At 31.7% G+C, this 18,870-nt stretch overlaps 2 protein-coding genes across 2 annotated transcripts in view; both read left to right on the top strand.

The window, feature by feature from the left end:
- Positions 1–1,027: 1,027 nt before the first annotated feature.
- Positions 1,028–3,854, top strand: Smp_132160 (hypothetical protein; the record flags this gene model as incomplete). The annotated part of the gene is made up of 2 exons (XM_018789439.1): positions 1,028–1,535; positions 2,860–3,854. 2 exons carry the CDS (start codon positions 1,028–1,030, stop codon positions 3,852–3,854), a joined length of 1,503 nt encoding a protein of 500 aa, XP_018654883.1.
- A 10,698-nt stretch (positions 3,855–14,552) lies between these two features.
- The window catches only part of Smp_132150 (hypothetical protein), a 33,591-nt gene continuing 29,273 nt past the window's right edge, over positions 14,553–18,870 (top strand). The window contains exon 1 of the mRNA XM_018789438.1: positions 14,553–14,895. Within this exon, the coding sequence (XP_018654882.1) occupies positions 14,619–14,895 (277 nt within the window). The 5' untranslated portion in view covers positions 14,553–14,618. The remainder of the gene's footprint in view (positions 14,896–18,870) is intronic.

The following is an 18,870-nucleotide window of genomic DNA, read 5'->3' as shown; positions in this document are numbered from 1 at the left end:
TATATCCAAGATACCAAAAATGCCAGGAATGACATCAAATACAACAGTTTGCTGAGCTAGTTTTTTTATGCGAAACAATGAGAAAGCTTAAGTTACATTCAATTCCATTTTATTATGGTTAGCATTACATTTTTTGGATTTCAGAATGTAGTGTTAACGTTTCAAAACTATCTTTTATTCATAGACAATATAAAGCTGTAAGATTTATTATCGACAATTGTCAGCGTTTTTTAGAATATCGCGGAAGAATATCCACATTGATAAAAATGCATTTCCTTACAAAACGCTTACTATAATTTACTGTTCTTATTGGAGTCAACAATGTATTTCAACTGATAAGTAGTTTGTTGAATTCGTTTAAATGAACATAAGCGTCCTCCTAATAGATGATAGTATCGGTTTAATTTAAATATAGGAATCGAATCGGTAATTTGTATTTTGTACGGCTGCCAAGTTTTCTCTTCATTGAGAAGTAAATGAAAACAAACATTTTTTAGTTTCTTAATTTAAGAGTTATCTGCTTTTCTCTTAACTTTTGCAAAAACATCGCATTACTAGAATGTGTTTTGTGCCTGGAATTTTTAGATTGATAATCGTTTCCAGTTCAAAGTTTTATTGATATCACGAATCGTCCCAAGTTGGATGACCTGGATGGACTTGATAGTGGTTTTTTGTTTGTGGGACTACACACTTTCAACAACGGAACCAGAAATTGAACTCAGAACCATTGGTTTTGCGTAATAAAGTACAACCTATAGACCATCATAATACTTTGAGAATAATATTTTTGACTCCCTAACACTATATGTTGTACCATATTGAAATAAACAAACAACTATATATCTTAATATAAACTGTAGCAGTAGAAAGCATATTTTATTCAGCACTAATATTTTGTTCAAATGATTTTTTTGTAGGTGCCTTATCTAGAGTCAGCGTTCATATAAAAATATACCTGATACCACGTTGCACATGATCGACCGAATAGAGACTTTTTAAAAAATTCCCACATCAGTATTCATCTTTTATGTCAAAACCAAGAGTAATTAAAGAGTTATCCACACCGACGGGTTCAACGATTGCTCGTCAACCCCTTGGGGGATGTGAATATCCCTCCCAAAGGGCTGACTTTGGAACAAAAAATATTGTATATTCACATCAAACAGTTCCGACAAAAGGCAGCAATATAAATCAACCCCCAGTATGGATTTCAACCACTTCTCGTCCTGGAGTGAGTGGCTTCAACGCAATGTCTCCAAGAGGGCGGCGTACTCTTTCCCCACCCCAACCTCCACCTCTACCTCCTCCACCACCTAGTCCACAACTTGTGCCTTTAAAAGCTCGTTTAGCAAGATCCAAATCAACTGCTACGAGACCAGTAACTACTCGTCCGGATTATTGCCAAAGGCTTCGTAAAGCTAGTGATGGTGGAGCTCCTACACGCCTTACAAATTCAAGTTCAGTTCGTACAAGATCTACCTCAGAATTACGATCAAGGGTCGAAGTTAAAGATGGACCTTCAGAAATTCATACAGGTAGTTTATGAATCGAATATTTTCAATAGCAAATCCATTCTGAATTAAGTTTGTGTTATTTTTAGAACATAATTTCATGTTGGACTAAAGCTTTTAGTTTTATGACTGGAAACGCTAGATAAAGTAGATATTTTTTTATTCATTAAGTAGTTACAGTTTCCATCCAATTGAATCCCCTCAAAAAACTTCCAATGTACTTAGCTACACCAAACAAGGGATGGTAGGCCTGTAAAACGATACTTCAGTTACTACTTTTCTCAAAAGAGTTAATTAAGCCCACCAAACTTGTCTAGTCTGCTCGTTTGAATAAGGATCTTAACTATTAACAGAAAAATACTTATACACTGAGCAATTTAGAGTGAGCATATGAAGTCAAGTTTAACCAATTATTTGAACTAATTAAGATTTAATAAGTGACTTGACCACTCATTCTGCGATGTATAATAAACTAAATATGCAGTATTCGAGTCGTTTTAATCATTAAAAATCACTCACTATATCTGAGTGTTATTACCTGAATAATAAAGGTTTTATTAGATTTATTTTTTCCGTTCTACCTAGTTTACTTATTCAAGTGTTAGTAGCCTTTATTCCCATCTTAATCAGATTGTAGTTCTTGTCATAAAACCTTCATTGACACGTATGTACTGAAGATACTGATAAATAAAATTGGACCCATGTTTATGTATTTAAAATTTGAGTACTCTGGTTGTAGTGAAATAAGCAGGTTTAACGTTGACTATTCTACATTTATCATTCACGAAGTTATTGTTTTTCCACAAAAATAATACCCCACGCAAATTTATTAGAAATGAGGGAAACACGTTAATGTTTCGTTATTTGTTACGATTGTATTTGGTTCATCACAATTTACACTATAGTTCTTGATTTCTCTCATTAAATTATGTTTGGTCCATTTATATCATAATTTTCGTAATTGAGGGATGTCTTAATAATTGATGTATACTATCTTTTGCTCAAAATGACAAATTCAATATGCATTTTAGTTGGCAACAAGAAGGACTGAAAATAAATTCATCAAAGAGTATTAATTCTTATTAGGTTCTACTCACTAGATTGCTGTACACTATCCTTAACTAAAATAGTTTCCTTATAGTTTACATTTGATAAAATTAATTTGCATGGACGTATCATTTTTAATGTCATATTTTGGAAAATGTTGGTAAGTGTCTACTCAAACGGTACAGAATATTTTTATCTGGTCAGTTTCGTTCAAATTTTTAAAATAGGAATCGAAAATATTTTCATTGTAACTGTTGAGAATGTATTTTAAATATGCTTTTCTAAAATTTAATTATTTTAGGGCGTGTGGAATCAAGCGAAGAAAAACCAAGTGTGTCGACATTTAACCCGAGTGCTTTCCTTCCTATTGCTCATCCTACTGAACGTAGTCCTGTTTATGTCTGCCTTGCCAATGTTGCCTTTTTAAGTTTATCATTATTGGTTACTAGTATATTTTCTATTATCTTTCTACCATTTTGCCTGATTGCTTGCCTTGTAAGACGTACTGGCATGTGGATTGCTAATGTCTTCCAATATACCACATGTTGTCAATGCGGAGGATTTCTTATTTCTAATAATACAAATCCTATAATTGAATCAATAATATCACGTTTATCAGTCAGCTTAAATTCCAATCAAAGATGTCATTGCTTTACTGATAAACAATTAGAAAATCGTTATGGCAACTCATTAAAAGCTCTTTCATCTGCTGAACTTCGATGGCTTCCAGCTCTTGAATATAAATATGAACTTGATTGGAATGGAACTAACTGTGCTACTCTGTATTGTTCAAGTCATTCACCTACAGTGATTATATGCTTGAGATTTGGTGCACCGGGATTAAAATTAGCAAGATTGCGTGAGTTGATCAGTAACCGTTTACTTTCTCGGACTTCTGATTGTTCATCAGTTGCTTCATCTCCAAGGGGTTCTTGTTTAACAGACAAAGGATATTCAGATACTAGCAGAAAACGCTGTGAAAGCTCATATATTCCACCTTCGGATGCTCGATCACGCTTGACACAATGTCTAACATATCTATCAACTGGATATGCATGGAGAGAATGCATGGCATTTCAACTTGAAGAACATGTAGTTCGCTTGTCTTCTATTCAGACAAAATCAGAAATTAATTCGTCACGACCATATGGATCAAAGTGGGAAGATAAGCACTCGGCAAACCCGAACATGGTTAACTTGGAAGTGCTTCTTGATGAACTGAGTAGTCTACCTTTAAGACTTGATCGGCCACTTTGGAAGGCTCATTTAATGGAACACTTCTATGAGGTGGGATAATTATTATATTTTAAAAATGCATTCGTAAAATTCATTTTTAAGGAATTTAATGTTTAACAGTTTTAAAAAGTATTTTGTTGCAAATGAATTGTTTGCAGAATGTTTAAAGACTGGATTTTCATTTGAGATCGATAACTATTACTAAATAGCTCTATTTGCCAAAAAAATTTACACGTTTCATATAGTGTGCGAATATTGCGACATTTATTTCGAAATATACTTGGAACTTTCCTTACTTTTTGAATTAAAAAAAATCATTTTAAATGTTTTCTGTCAGGGTAATTGACTTAAATATACTGACAGATAATTAAGAAAAGTTGCGAGTGGTTTAATCTGATCATTTTTAATTTACTTTTTATAAATCTCCATATCAGGGTTACTTCCAATACATAAGTAAGGACAAACTATGGTAATAGTTATGTCAAATTCAGTAGATATTAAGTTTGTATTTATTTACTTGTTGAATTGACTCATTAAAAATATCTCTGAGATCATATCAATCCATTTATTAGTCAAATTATCAGTTAAAATAAAAGATCCTTGAAAGTTTTTACTATCATTGTTATTATCGTCAGAAATTCAGGATTAGTAAACTATAGGGAGATGCTAATATCCTCTTTAGTTTGATATTTATTCAGGCCTGTTTAATTTATGACAGACTAAATGATTTCATAAATACTAAATTCAAAAAACAATACATCATGTTGTATAATGCTTCACTAGTATAAAAATGTGTGCAAATTTATGTAGTTTGTGTTATATTTTTCTGTAGATTTTGTACTGAGAGTGTCATAACAAGTAAAATACTTCAAGTGACCAAAACAAGCAGTTAGAAACGCAAATTCAAAATTGTATTATTCTATAACAAAGTGCAATAATGTTTTAGCAAATTTTAGATCTTACAAAGAACCTGAGACGATAGGTTACTCTAACAGGTGCAGTAAGCTAAACTTCGTGTTATATATGATGCTCCAACAAATTTTTGTTATTTTCACGGTCAGTTTGCTTGTGTATATTTCTTCAAAACAATCGCTCGTACATTTATCGGGTTATATCACTACATTTAGTCACAACTTCTTTAATGTCCATCTGGATACACGTATATAAGATATTTAGTGTGTTAAGTTTAAAGGAATGCTAGTGCTAGTCAGTGAACAAGTTTTTCGGTCATTTAATATTTTAAAGAAGTATCTTTGATTATTTGCATAATCTGTGGTCTGATTCATTTGTGATATGTCTTCTTAACGGCTGGCGAAATCCACTATGCAAATGAAGAGTCTGAAATAAGTAGGAAGGTTTGGTTACTAAAACAGTGTAGAAGTCATGTTTGTGTATACGTTTGTTCTCACTGACTTAAGTCACAACCGATAGCCTGTGACCTTACCAGATACACGATCCAATTACTTTAGTAGCGTGATTCCCTTGAATTTATCACTTTGGCGTTAAGATAGCGAGTGGTGTATCGGACTTCTACATTATGTAATGTATCTAAACCCCTTTGGCCTATCACTTCTCCTTTGTGAGAATTTCTTGACATTCAGACGAAGTGAGAAAATGGCGTCACCTCTTCGTAAAAATATGTGCCACAATTGGGGTGCGTTAATTCTAGTGGAGGGGATTTCCTAAATGTTCTTTTTAACTTCTGATTCTCATGTCAGTTTCGAAATACTGTTTATTAATACAATCACTACCGTTCGAAGACCTACAAACGGAATCGAAATAAATTTTAAATATAACATAGACTAGGTTTCTTGATGAGGATTTGAATAATTTTCCTAATTCGTGTCAGTCATCTTAAACTTGATGAGTATAATACACTAAAGTTTTATTCAATTATGATTATGAGAGCGAATTATCATTTGTATAATCAGTAAGATCGGTAATATTTATTGTAAGTTATGATATTTCTTATTTTCAGACTCCCGAAAATGTTCTGTTAAATCAAGTTATCAAAGTAACTAAAAGCAAATTAGAGTGAGAAAAATCCACTCATTTTTAATCTCTAAATTTGTTTCAGGCTCCTTACTCTCCGATCTTTCATGTAAACCAATTAACATATTCATATTTTCTAATGCAATGAAAAAATGTTTAAAAACGTAACCAGTAATTGATCTATGATTGTCTGAACTACAAACTTGACTCCGATTTATTCTGCCTTAATTAGTTTACGCTACTGGGATTGGTTATTTTGAAATGAAATCTTTTTAATTCTGTGGTAATAAATAATTTCTGATGGTTTTTTAATCATGTGAGTATGAATTAAGCAGCATTTTCAAAACAGTCCCCTTGATAAATTTAAGTAATGCAAAGATAAAGTTTATCAGAACTGTATAATATATCAGCATTTTTTAAAAATTAAGCTATGTTTATGCTTGCGTTATCTCATATTTAAAATTTTTTTTTTTAAAAATCTATCAGATATGAAGAATTGAGATGTGTGTAGTATGAATTATATACGCTCAAATTTTGGTGTCTAAATCATTTGGATTTAGTTGATGAAGCTGTTTATTTGTTTATATACACATATATTTCGTTTTTCAGAGCACCTTCTTTGCAACATCTTTAGTCTTCTTAGTGGGGAGATATCACTTTGAATTTTGCAAGAAGCTTACTGTTTTAAAATAGTTCCAGATATCTCATTCCTGTTAGGTTCCAAGAAGCAGATGAGCCGAATTGAAGTCATTTTAGCAATTCCACAACAGTATTAAGCAAACAAACTTATTTCATAAATAGTGAATCTGTAAATTAAAAATACTATTAATGTAATGATTGAAATCTTAATATTAGTTTATACTAACTTAACAACAATTAAAATTTCTCTATATAGGGAAAAGAGACCTTTTTTGATTTTGTGCCCTGGTACGGCCGAGGGTGGGTAGAGTCCGCTTTCCCTCTCCAAATGCTCTCACATAGCCACGCGTATTCAGCCACTGATACAAAATTCCTACTCATTGCCTTCTCACGGCAGAGGTGTTGTTTACGAAATTGAGAGGAAAAGAAGCGAATGTCTGGCGCTTTAACCAGGCTGGCGGATACGGAGGGTCCACCTAGGAGATTTGGAAAACCCTGATTCCAAACCAATGGTGCACATGGGCTCCAGGATTCTTAAGGAACCAATTGTTGTTCATCGGCTACCGTGGGACTACATCTCCAGACGTTGCTCCACTGCCTTGTGGAACAGACCTTTAGGTCGGAGGCTCCGGGTGTGGCTCTCTAAAATAACCATCTGCTTCGGTCTGGGCACCCGGGCAGTAACACAAATCACGCACAGATCAAGTGACTTGTGTAGCGCATATGTGTTCGGTGCCCCTTCGTACCAATATTTATGTGTTCGAATAAGGAAATGATTAAAATAATACTGTTTTTATTTGAAAATCGGTGGGTTGTTTTAACTCGCTTCCAATCCATGACAAAAGATCACTTTCATTGTTGAAGGTCTAGTAACAATTCTGCTTATATATATATCAAGTATCCTATCTCGTTTCGTTCTATCAATGTCATCATAGTTTCTTGTTTACATAGAACATATATATATATATATATACTCTGTATTGCATTGTCCTGTTTAATGTTGCAATGTGTATATTTAGATGTAAAATGGTGGATTTTTCACAGCTGTTCAGAACACGTAAATTGTCCATTAGATGAACGATTAAATTGTTGATGAATTTTAATTTTATTTAGAAAAAAGTAGGAGAAAAAGAGGGAAGAATGTTTTACTTTTTACTTCTGGAAAAGGGGTAAAGAAATTTTTAACCTTCATAAGCTGATTATAAAATTTTGAAAGGAATGTGAATGTGTTTTTGCACTAGCACTGTAGTGAATTACTCCACTTGAAACCACGTGATCAGCTTCCAAAATGCATCACATGCATATATATATATATATATATATATTGTCCAAGATCTGTAAATTAAGATTTTTTAAGCAACTATTTTTCTTGTTTTATTTGTTATTATAACTCTTGTTGGCTATAAAAAGCATGAAATGGATTGATTATGAAACTGTCTACTAGTCTACGTGTTGTTGTTGCTTAGGTTAGTGATGGTTGCGACATCGGTAAAATATGCTTGCATTGCAGGGATTCAATAACTTCACGTTTCCTTTTCTTTTCAAAATTATGCTCACACGTATGTAGTTGGTTAAAAAAATTGAATAGCAGTTTCTGTTTGTTATAATCTTTTTTTAACAGATAGTAAATAATATAATTATCATCATCATATCTAACAGAAAATGACTTTAGTCAGTTTTAATCACATGTTGATAACTGACAATTATATTTAGCATTCTAAGAAGCTTTGAACAATTATTTTAATCCTTATGATAAATTTTAAATATTGAAAGTGTTTTTTGGTAATCCAAGCTCTTAATCGAAAACTATTGACAATTCATGTCATTCATATTACTACTGGCTAACTATCTAACTTTAACATCATCTTAAGTTCATTGGTGTTAATATTTAAAGTATTCTATTCAGTTTTTAAGATCTAGTTAGTTTTTAAGTGACTTAATCAGATTTCTGGAAGACTCCACAACTGAAACGGTTAGAAACCAGGAGGAAATAATGAAAATGGTGTATTTTATAATTTTTGGTTATTCTTGAACTTATATTAATCTAAACGACTTGTTTAACGAATACACTGGTAATTATTACTTCTAGTATATTCAAATGTTACAAACTAAATATTAATAAATATCAATGAGTAAGTTATAAGATATAAAGTATCATTACTTTACAAACCTTTTTTTCTTTAAGCTGTTTATCTTTAATTGAAGAAATTTATGAAAATTTCGAGAAATTACGTAACTTGTGACTAGCAATGGACGATTATACTGCACACCAGTTTACTATGTTTTGCCTCATGGCTTTGGGGCATGTTTTTTTCATAAATAGAGAATATTTGTAAGCCATTATTTTTTGATCTTAGATACTTTAGAAGTATTTCTGGCGTATATTAAGGCCGCAGAGTCGACAGTGATGAACTTACACACCAGTACTAGGTGAAGACGCCAAATAGGTTGGTGGGTCAATGAATCTTCATCAACGAAGGTGTTTTGGACTCTTAATACGCGTCCTCAACCACCTCGTACCTCAGCTCACTAGGATATCTGGTGTAGGAGTATGTTGGAATAAAAAGAGGGCTGCTAAGTTAACATGTAGCATTGGCTTACGAATTCAGTGACTGTTAAACGGGATAGTGTTTGAAGGTGCAAGCCACCTGACTGGGATCTTCATGATTGTCAAGGGCAATGGTTATATGCTTTGGGTGACATGGCTCAGAATCACTTACAATGGCACCTATGCATTCACTCTTTGTCTCTGCGTAGATCATAAATTTCTAAATTACCTTATAAATTTGTTTTTTATCCCACTAATCTATTTTCTTCTTGAATAGCATTTTTGGTGCTGATGATGCTTTTACTACTTCTAGTCGTCTGGCGTCACTTTGTAATGATGTGGTATGGTAACCTAATCCGGTCCACGTATGTGCGAAGTCCTGCATTGCTTCTGACTAATTCAGTATCTGAAAACACTTTACATCCCATTTTTCCTAATCATGCCAGATCGTCGTTAATTATGTTTACACTTGAAACGATGGTTTACTGACAAACTGAAATTGATTTTTCTATGAGCTAAGATCCTTGTACTGAATACCTTTTTAAAAAGAAACCAAATCTTGCTTTTTATAAATATGCGCTAAATAATTTCTCTCAGTTGAAGCTCATTCTTGGTTTGCAATAAAACGTCCCGCCTCATTTTAACTTCATAAACGCAATGATTTAATTACAACCTTTTGAATATTAAAAAGAATCTATCAAATTAACAGTGTCTTGTGAAAGTATTGAGATAAGGTACGTGTCAGTTTTCGTTTCTGAATGTTTAATATTTATGCGGCGTCAAGTATTCTCGGAGCGTTTTTCTATTCAATTAGTTAGTGCTGAATATAAGACCAAAACGTTTTTCTTGGGTTTTCATTTCAAGCTTCAGTTTTCAATTTTTTTTTGTTTATATCATCTGGCGAGATGAAATGAGCTTCAGTCCCACGTTCATAAAGGAAGATATGTGTAGATGGTTTTGGATGACTGAAATGAAATCCCCAGTAAAAATCACCTACTAAATGAACGAAAAATACTCGTTAATGAAAGAGTTGGACTTCTATAGAACATTCAGAAAGGATGGTTAACCACACACCACATTTTGTAGACAGTTACACTCACAATTGGCTTGAAAAATATAGAAACACCAAAGCCGATATGCTGAGTTATATTTCAGCAAAAGGAAGATGTGATCGGTCGATAACAAAGATAGACATATTCAGACGCAGTAAATATGAGTGATTATATTATGATTGTAGGTTCATTCAGTGTTGACTACTTGTAGTTTGTGTCAATAGGCTTGTTCCAACTCAGGGAATATGAAGCAGCTATATGATACAATGAAGAAACTAGCAGGGATATATAGTAAATCGGAGAGACCAGTCAAGGACAAGAAGGGAAGATAATCACGGAGATTCAAGAACAGAGGAAAAGATGGACAGGATATTTCGAGGAACTGCTGAATAGACCGGCTCCATTGAGTCCACCGGATATCGAAGCAGCACACACGAATGTCACTCCACCAACGATGTATGATATCAGGGTGGTCATCAGACAAGCCAAGAGCGGGAAAGCAGCAGGACCTGACAATATAGCAGCTGAAACACTGAAGTCAGACATAGAAGTAACTGCAAACGTGTTCCACGTTCTATTCAAGAAGATTTGGGAGGAAGAACAAGTGCCACCAACGGACAGAAAAGAAGGATACCTCATCAAGATACCAAAGAAAGGAGATTTGAACAAATGTGAGAACTACAGAGGTATCACACTACTGTTAGTACCAGGAAAAGTTTTCAATAGAGTGTTGTTGAACCAGATAAAAGACTCTGTAGACGCCCAACTTCGAGATCAACAAGCTGGATTCCGTAGGGATCGGTCGTACACAGACCGAATCGCCACACTACAGATCATCTTTGAACAATCATTTGGTTGGAACTCGTCACTATACATCAACTTCCTTGACTATGAGGAGGAAATTAAGAAAAGACGCAAGAAGTAGATAGGACACACACTGAGGAAATCATCAAACTGCATCACGAGACTAGCGCCAACTTGGGGTCCTGAAGGAACCGAAAAAGAGGAAGGCCGAAGAACATACTGCATTGGGGATTGGGATCAGAGATGAAAAGGATGAATAGCAACTGGAAAGGATTGCCCTGGACAGAGTTCTATGGATAATCCCGGTGGGCGGCCTATGTTCCTTCACGAGGGGTAACAGGTCTAAGTGAGTAATCAGAAAATGGTAAATTATACAATATCCATGGCCCAGAAGTATTTTATTGCGTATAATGATCATTAAAAAATGTTCTGCTAAGAGTATGTAGATAGATAGTCAAATAATTAAGTTATTTGAACACAAAAATTCTTTTTCAATTTCTTTCAAACATATTTTGAAAAATGCTATCCAAACACCATAAAAAAGAAATCAAAACCAAGTATATTCCCTTGTTAAAATATCTATAATTCTCATTGAACTCATTAGCCAATGTTAGATCACCGTTGAAAACGTGGAAGCACTGAATGGCGGTTTCGTCCTAGTACAAGACTCCTTAACAATGTACATATTTTATTTGTCTTTTAGTTTCCTGTCTGTCTTGCAGTCAGATTTTTTGGATCTATAATCAAAGTAACGAAACACATAACAAGGAAAATAAAGATAGAAAAAATTCACTTATTGTTACAAAAAACTGGTTTTTCTTTGAAATTATTTTAGTTAGGTAATAGAAAGATGAAATCGAAAGTAATGCAAGCAATCGAATTAACAGAAGATTAATTATAAAACCCGCTAATAAGCCATGAACATATTTATACAAATATATTGTACCTTGTTTAATGATTTAAATGAATAGACCCCGCTGATTTCAATTATCTTTGTTTTCTTATATCTAAATAGTCTAAACGACTATTATTCATTTCACTTGTCATATAAATGAGATAATCAATAACACTTTTAGATTTCCCTAATATCAGGAAGCTATGTTGTTAGGCTTATATGAATGTAAACTAAAAATACTATTAATTGGTTACTAAGTCTGCAGATTGCTCGAAATATTGTAAACTTTGATCCAGTCATTTCATATAAATAAATCGAGGAACATAAACAGTTTCATCAGTAAAAAAAAAGTCTGCAAAACATGATTCAATATTAAAAAGATAAGAAATTAATGTGCTTAGAGTATTCGGTTTGAACTCATAGAACAGTAATAAACACTATCATATATTTCACAACAATCCTTTAAAGCATCATAATCATCTTATTTATGTAATAAGCAAACTATTAAATTTCTGCTTACTGAAAAACTTCACAGTGTTTTGTTCAATGTATCATTCACTTGAAGTAAGAAATACCTTCAAGATAGTCTGTTTTCAAGATGGCAATACCTACACAAATTATATATATATATATATATATATATATATATATATATGGTAAAACCATTTGAGCTTCAGGGAAGCTCCTTTTTAGTATTACTTTGATTATTCTATCGATTTCGTCTAGAGACTCATCGGTCTTGAAATTACTTAAAGAAATTTATTACGAAATATGGAAAGAAACATGCTAAAGACCATAGACATCTTACTGTTTTCTAAAAGCATATTCTCACTTGTGCTCTGCTCGAAGGGGGTGAGATTTCAGGGAGAAATGGTAAAAGAATCAGGGTGGCATTAAAAAGAGTATTTGATTAAAAAGACACTGGATATTCATTGTAGACTTTTTAATATTGTAGGGACTTGTGAAGACTGTTGAATTTCTATGACATCTATGTGTAATTCCTATAGTTCAAATGAGATCCGTGACCAGTAAACTTTAAATATGTCGGGGATGATACAAATAATATCGCCAGTAGCAATCAACGACAGTCACGCAATATCGCGAATTCATTGGAGTTAGACATGTATATTCATTTCATTTCGTGTACTCTAAGTCATCCGCAAATACAATTACTTATATAAATAAATGAAATGTATTATTATTTTGATCGTATCAATTCATTTACTAAAACTACTATTTTGCCAACCAATAGTAGTAATAATGTTACTTGACTGGTGTTTATTTCGTCACTGAATTCTAGGAATAACAGACTGCACCTGAATGTATATATATATATATATATAGAGAGAGAGAGAGAGAGAGAGAGGAAGAGAGAGATAACCATTAGTCACCATTTATATTTAATAAATTGATATTCACACATATTTACATAAATCTTCATTCCCTGTTAGAGAAGATTTTCTACGTCTCAATAATTGATACTTTTGTTTAAAAGATTTAAATATGATTTCTTTTTTTAAGTTTGTAGACAGAATGACAATATTTTGAAAACTTAGACCATATTTATATTTTTGTCACATGTTATTTCTAGGTTGATTTTTTTATTATTACATTTTAAAAAAAATATTTTCAAATATACGCGTTAATTTAATTAAACACTTTGAGAAAGTCAAACAGAATAGACTAGTATGTGTTTTTTATTTCACACATGATCCAGAATGCAAGAAAATTATTTCCCTTAGTTAAATTCCTAATTATACAGGATATTTAATTTCCATCTGTTGTCCAATGATGTATTTTTTACTGATTATGTTCATTCAACTAGGTCGACATGACAATGTTAATAATATAAGCGGATAATGTTTATGGATTCTTTCCAATTAAATTACATAGTGATTTGTTTGTAGTATGTAAACTATTTGATAATTCTTGTTGATTGAACGCTATATTTGAATCTTAAGCTAATCTCGTAACACCCAAGCTAGAACTACACAGCGACCTGAACACGAGAGAAAAGGCACATATGTGACTTTTCACTTTCGTAATGTTTCTAGCAAAACTTCTGATCAAACACTGATTGGATAAAATGCTTCTTAATGTTTCATGAGCTTGTCATGTCGATTGCGAGAAATTTTCAGGATCATCCCAACACTATTAGTTTTATGTTTTTTTTATTTTAATCTCATTAATGATATTTGTTAATCCTTTAGATTTATTTAAAATGAACAATTCTCTCTTCAATTAAAACAATAAACGTTAGTTGTATGTGTCAGAAAAATTAACTCTCACTAGAATGACTTATAATTTACAGAACTTTTTTAAATTATGCAGATTCAAAATATTAACAATGGTTGGTACTGAATCGTACTAACCTTGATAATTAAATAATGTACTAAAACTGTATTTAAAAAATTAAATAATTTTATTCACTATGCTCAATTTTATTCTGTGTTGCATTATTCTGTAGTCAAATATTATGATAGACTACATTGTATTTGATACATTTGAGATTTTCTCATTTTAAATTCACAATTAAAAGTAGTCCATTTCTTTTAAAATAAGTTTTTTTTATATTTTCTCTTAATATATAGAATGATTGTGATGAAACGACAGAACCTTCAGATATTGAAAGTGATGCTGACTCTGATGAATCTAACACATGCAAAACACCACATTCTAGTCGTAAACCTATGAATAATAATACAGAAAAATTAAATAAAACAAAAACATGTTTAATAAATAATTATAATCAAACATATACTACTAATAATAACAATAGTAAGAGAAATTTAAATTCATTTGTATGTCGACGTTCTGGTTCATCAGGTGTTGGAAGCTTATTGATTTTTCAATTTCATGCAGCTTTATCAGATGATGGTAAAGCATTAGTTCATATGGTCACAAATTGTTTAGCTGATTTACCTAGTCGTACACAAACACCACAACATTCACCAAATAAACAAACACCAATTCATACAGCATCATCTATAAACGATCAAACTAATGAAACAACCATTAATCAATCACAATCAGGAGCAATTACAGCCACATTGTCACCGTCATCCTCATCCTCATGTGATAATAGAAGAAAATGGAGGGGACAAAATGTTGTCAGTGGAAGTGTTAGTGACAAAAATGAGAACACTGGTAATAATAATAATGTACAAAATGGTAAGAGAATTTTTCCTTTCACTTGTCATTTTCAGTTTTTGTTTATCAATGAAAATGTATCACTACTGTTCAGGGAATAATTTTAAAAATTACTAACCTTGTATTTTTATGTTTATTTCACCAGTTCAATTAATGAAATATTTTAAATGCCTTACAATTGAAGGAAAAGCGATGATATAGTATAACTGGTATTATCAAAGTTAAGATAAAACTGAGAAATCCTCTGAAAGGTTTTTATTGATTATCTTATGTGAAAAATATATTCTAGAGGAATACGTACATTTAACGATTTAAATACCAGGTCACTTTGTAAAATGGGAAAAAGAAACCAATTTAATCACAGTAATAAAACAATGCAAAATATGATGAGTTAATGGTATTTATATAATTACCAGAATGGGTATTTCTGGAGATTGTGATAATTGTAATAGTTGAATTCATGAGTCGATCTAACCTAGATCCTCATTGAAAACCTAGAAGCACTAGACGGCCATTTCCTCCTGGTATAAGACTTATCAGCAGTGCGCGTCCACGATCCCTCACTCGGGACTCGAACCCAGAACCTTCGGTCTTGGGCGCGAACGCTCAACCTCTAGGGTTGCACAAGATCATGGTTCGATTGAAGTCAGAAATTGAGACCGTTGGATGCCGGCTCAGTGGTCTAGAGGTTAAAGGTTTGCGCAAAGCAATAAATGTCCTGGGTTTAAATGATACATGAAGAGTCGTGCATGTACATTGTTAAGGAGTCTTATACTAGGACGAAACAGCCATTCAGTGCTTCCATGTTTTCAATGGTGGTCTAACTTAGATTGACTCAGGAATTCAACTATTAAGGTTCATATAATTTCTATCTTTTATCTTAATTGAAAAATTAACTGTGCAAAAATATTATGTTCAATAAAGGAAATATTTTTAAACTTAATTATCAAGATAAAACTGGTTGAGGATTTTTTCCCAGCGATGGATATGATTCCATTTGTTCGTCATCCATGACGTTTGCCAATCTGAAAGAATAAAAGCTTGCTTAGTTGTTAATTATCTTGAAGAATTTCAAGTTTCCTAGAATAATTGAATTGAAATTGTATATTTGTATACAACTCAGAGCTTATGAAATTCTAAAAAACTAGTTCTTTTTATTTTACTAAATTAATCACTTGGAGAATTAACAAGTACAGTGTGGAATACTGTTGTAATTAACAGTGTAATTTTCCTTGCAAATTTGTTAACAATTATTAAATGTTCTATTTAGCACAAACGAATCAACTTGACTTTGGAACATATTCATAAAAATGCACCATTTAATCTCTTGCTGATTATCAACATTGTTTTTCATAATTGAAGTGTATGAAAATAGGTGTCTGGCTAGCGGTGGTTTTATTTTTGAATTCTTAAAAATAAATCTGAATAGTCATTAGTTTTAAAAATCTACACAATGAATCAGTTGGTTGAATTAATCAGTAAAATAATTAAAGTGTTTCCCTAATAATAGACTTTTTCAGTTGTATTGCTTTAGTCCATATTTCTTTAAATTACTGTGTTCATGCTGCTATAAGCTATTCTTATTCAGTCTGTTACTTTCTCACGTATTGTTAATGCTTCCTCTATAAGGCTTCCAATCGTTTTTGAAATTTTATCTCTGTATTTATCTTAGTAAGTTTTATCAAGCGTATCGGTTGCTCAGTATCTAAAACATTTGGTTTTCAATCACGAAGTTGGTAGGTTTGAACTTCGCCTCACTTACATCGGTTTAGGTAACCGTGTAGTATTGCTAGTACTTACATTCAGAGTGTGATTTGAAGTTAAGCACATAAATCTGAATCTATCAAATCATTTAATACTACTACTTATTCGTCTAAATATCCGTTTTATGTTTGCGACTAGAAATATCCTTTATTTTGTCAAATAAACTAAGTTGTGGTTATTAAGATCAGTGATTCAACTATCTTTGTGGTTTAAAATATATAGGCTTCTTAACGCTGAAAAAGAAATTTGAGCAGAATAGCATGAATTCATTTCATTTTGTTTGGTTCTTGTCAGTTGCTTATAGCCTGTAGCATTTCAAAATTCCAACATGGATTAAAATTATTTATATGAAAGAGTTTGGAAGTTTCTGTGATTGGATATCATCATAGTAGATTTGTAAATAAATTCAACAGACTAAATAGAATATCCTAAATATATATCTTACGTAAAAAGGCGTTGATAGAACATTGATAGAACAAAAGACCAAAGAATTAGAAAGAAGGGATCACGTAACAAATAAACACTGATAATAAGTAGGGCGAGAAATCTATATGAACAATACTAATTCTTACTATTCCAAAACATATTACTACTCGGGATTTCTCTGTTGATTCTACACTCAACACTGTATGTTGTATGAGAATAGATGTTGAAAACCAGTCTTTAAATAATTCTCAATAGCTTGATGTATAAAATACACAAATTTGTTTATTTTAATTATTTATTTTCATACAACATGGTTTGTCTTCGCATCTTAGATGCCCTATTTTCATTTCGTTTTCATATGATTTCAATTTCTGATAATAATCACTGTTTCAACTGTAGTGTTTTATTCACTTTGCATGATGTTTAGTTTACGTTTAGAAATTTATATATGAACAATTTTCGCTGAGACCACTTTCTAATTGAATAGTTATTTATTGTTTTTGTTTTGTTTTGATTCATTCATTTTATCGATGATACTTAGAAATTTTATAAATTGAAAAGATGTTTCAGAGATTCAATCTTTATTTGTTTTAATGATTATCACTTTTTTGTTAGGAAAGATTCAGGAAATTTAAAATTTGTTTATTCCTTTTTAATACACATTTGCTTTTTTTTTCTACAAAATTTGTTCATAAACAGCTCGTAAAATAGCAATTAAAAACATATCTACCTTGAATTTTTTGATTTCACATTGCTTATTGCATAATCATTAATTATAGCTTTTATAAATTTCTTTCCCATAAATAAATTTTGTTGGAGAAATTTCAAAAACCTGAGAGATATGATTATTATCTGATTGTTTTTTTTCTCTCAAAATTTGTAGCATAGTATAACATCACTTTATTCGAGAATCGAAACCAAACACTTTATTTTTGTGATGAGGGCACGTGAAAACGTGCACATCCTTTGGATACGCATGATTTAAACGTAATTGTAAAAATTGAAACTTTGAAGACATGACACTTAGTCTTTTATCATATTTTATGGACAATCGGCCGTCAGCAATATATAAAGAGTCTTTTGAATAAATCGGTTAGATCTTCACGCGATAGTTCACTTCGTTGTGCAGATATTATGAAGTGCAATAGATCATTTAAGATGACTTAATTTTATTCACTGTATAACTTATGACTAGAAAATGAAATGATTTTCATCTGTGACTCTATTTTATTTGACTCTTTCCGAATAAATGTAGACTGGCAGTATTGAATTTCATTTGAACCTAAGCTACTCATTTTTCCCCTTCACATTAGAACCTAAATTATGATACATTTTTGTCAACAACTTCATTTTCTGATTTCACTACTACATGTAATTACATTTCACAAGAAAGTTGTCAGAGTAAATTATTTCAGTCAAGATATAAAAAACTGAATCATTATTTGTGTGTACGACATTTTTTTCTGATACTGCTTGTAGGACATTTTAGAAGCTAATTTATATCAAATCAAATGAATACTTGTATCATAATAAAGCTTACAATAAGTGAGTCACCATGTCATCCGCTTACTAAAATGTCTAAAACACAATCTGTCATTATATTATTCACACATATAGTCAGCTACGATGTATCCATATTATTTTGTATATTATTAAATTAATATACAAAATTATGTTTTTCTTTGAATTCTTGTACATTTAAATGAAATGTATAATTATTTAAGACATTAATATCAGAAGGGGGGTTTTGTGGAGATTTTAGTAATTTTTATATAGTTGAAATCATGAGTCAATTGAAGCTAGGCC

The sequence above is a fragment of the Schistosoma mansoni genome, chromosome W (genome assembly GCF_000237925.1).
Source record: "Schistosoma mansoni strain Puerto Rico chromosome W, complete genome".
Lineage (NCBI taxonomy): Eukaryota > Metazoa > Platyhelminthes > Trematoda > Strigeidida > Schistosomatidae > Schistosoma > Schistosoma mansoni.
This window is presented reverse-complemented; position numbering and strand designations above follow the sequence as displayed.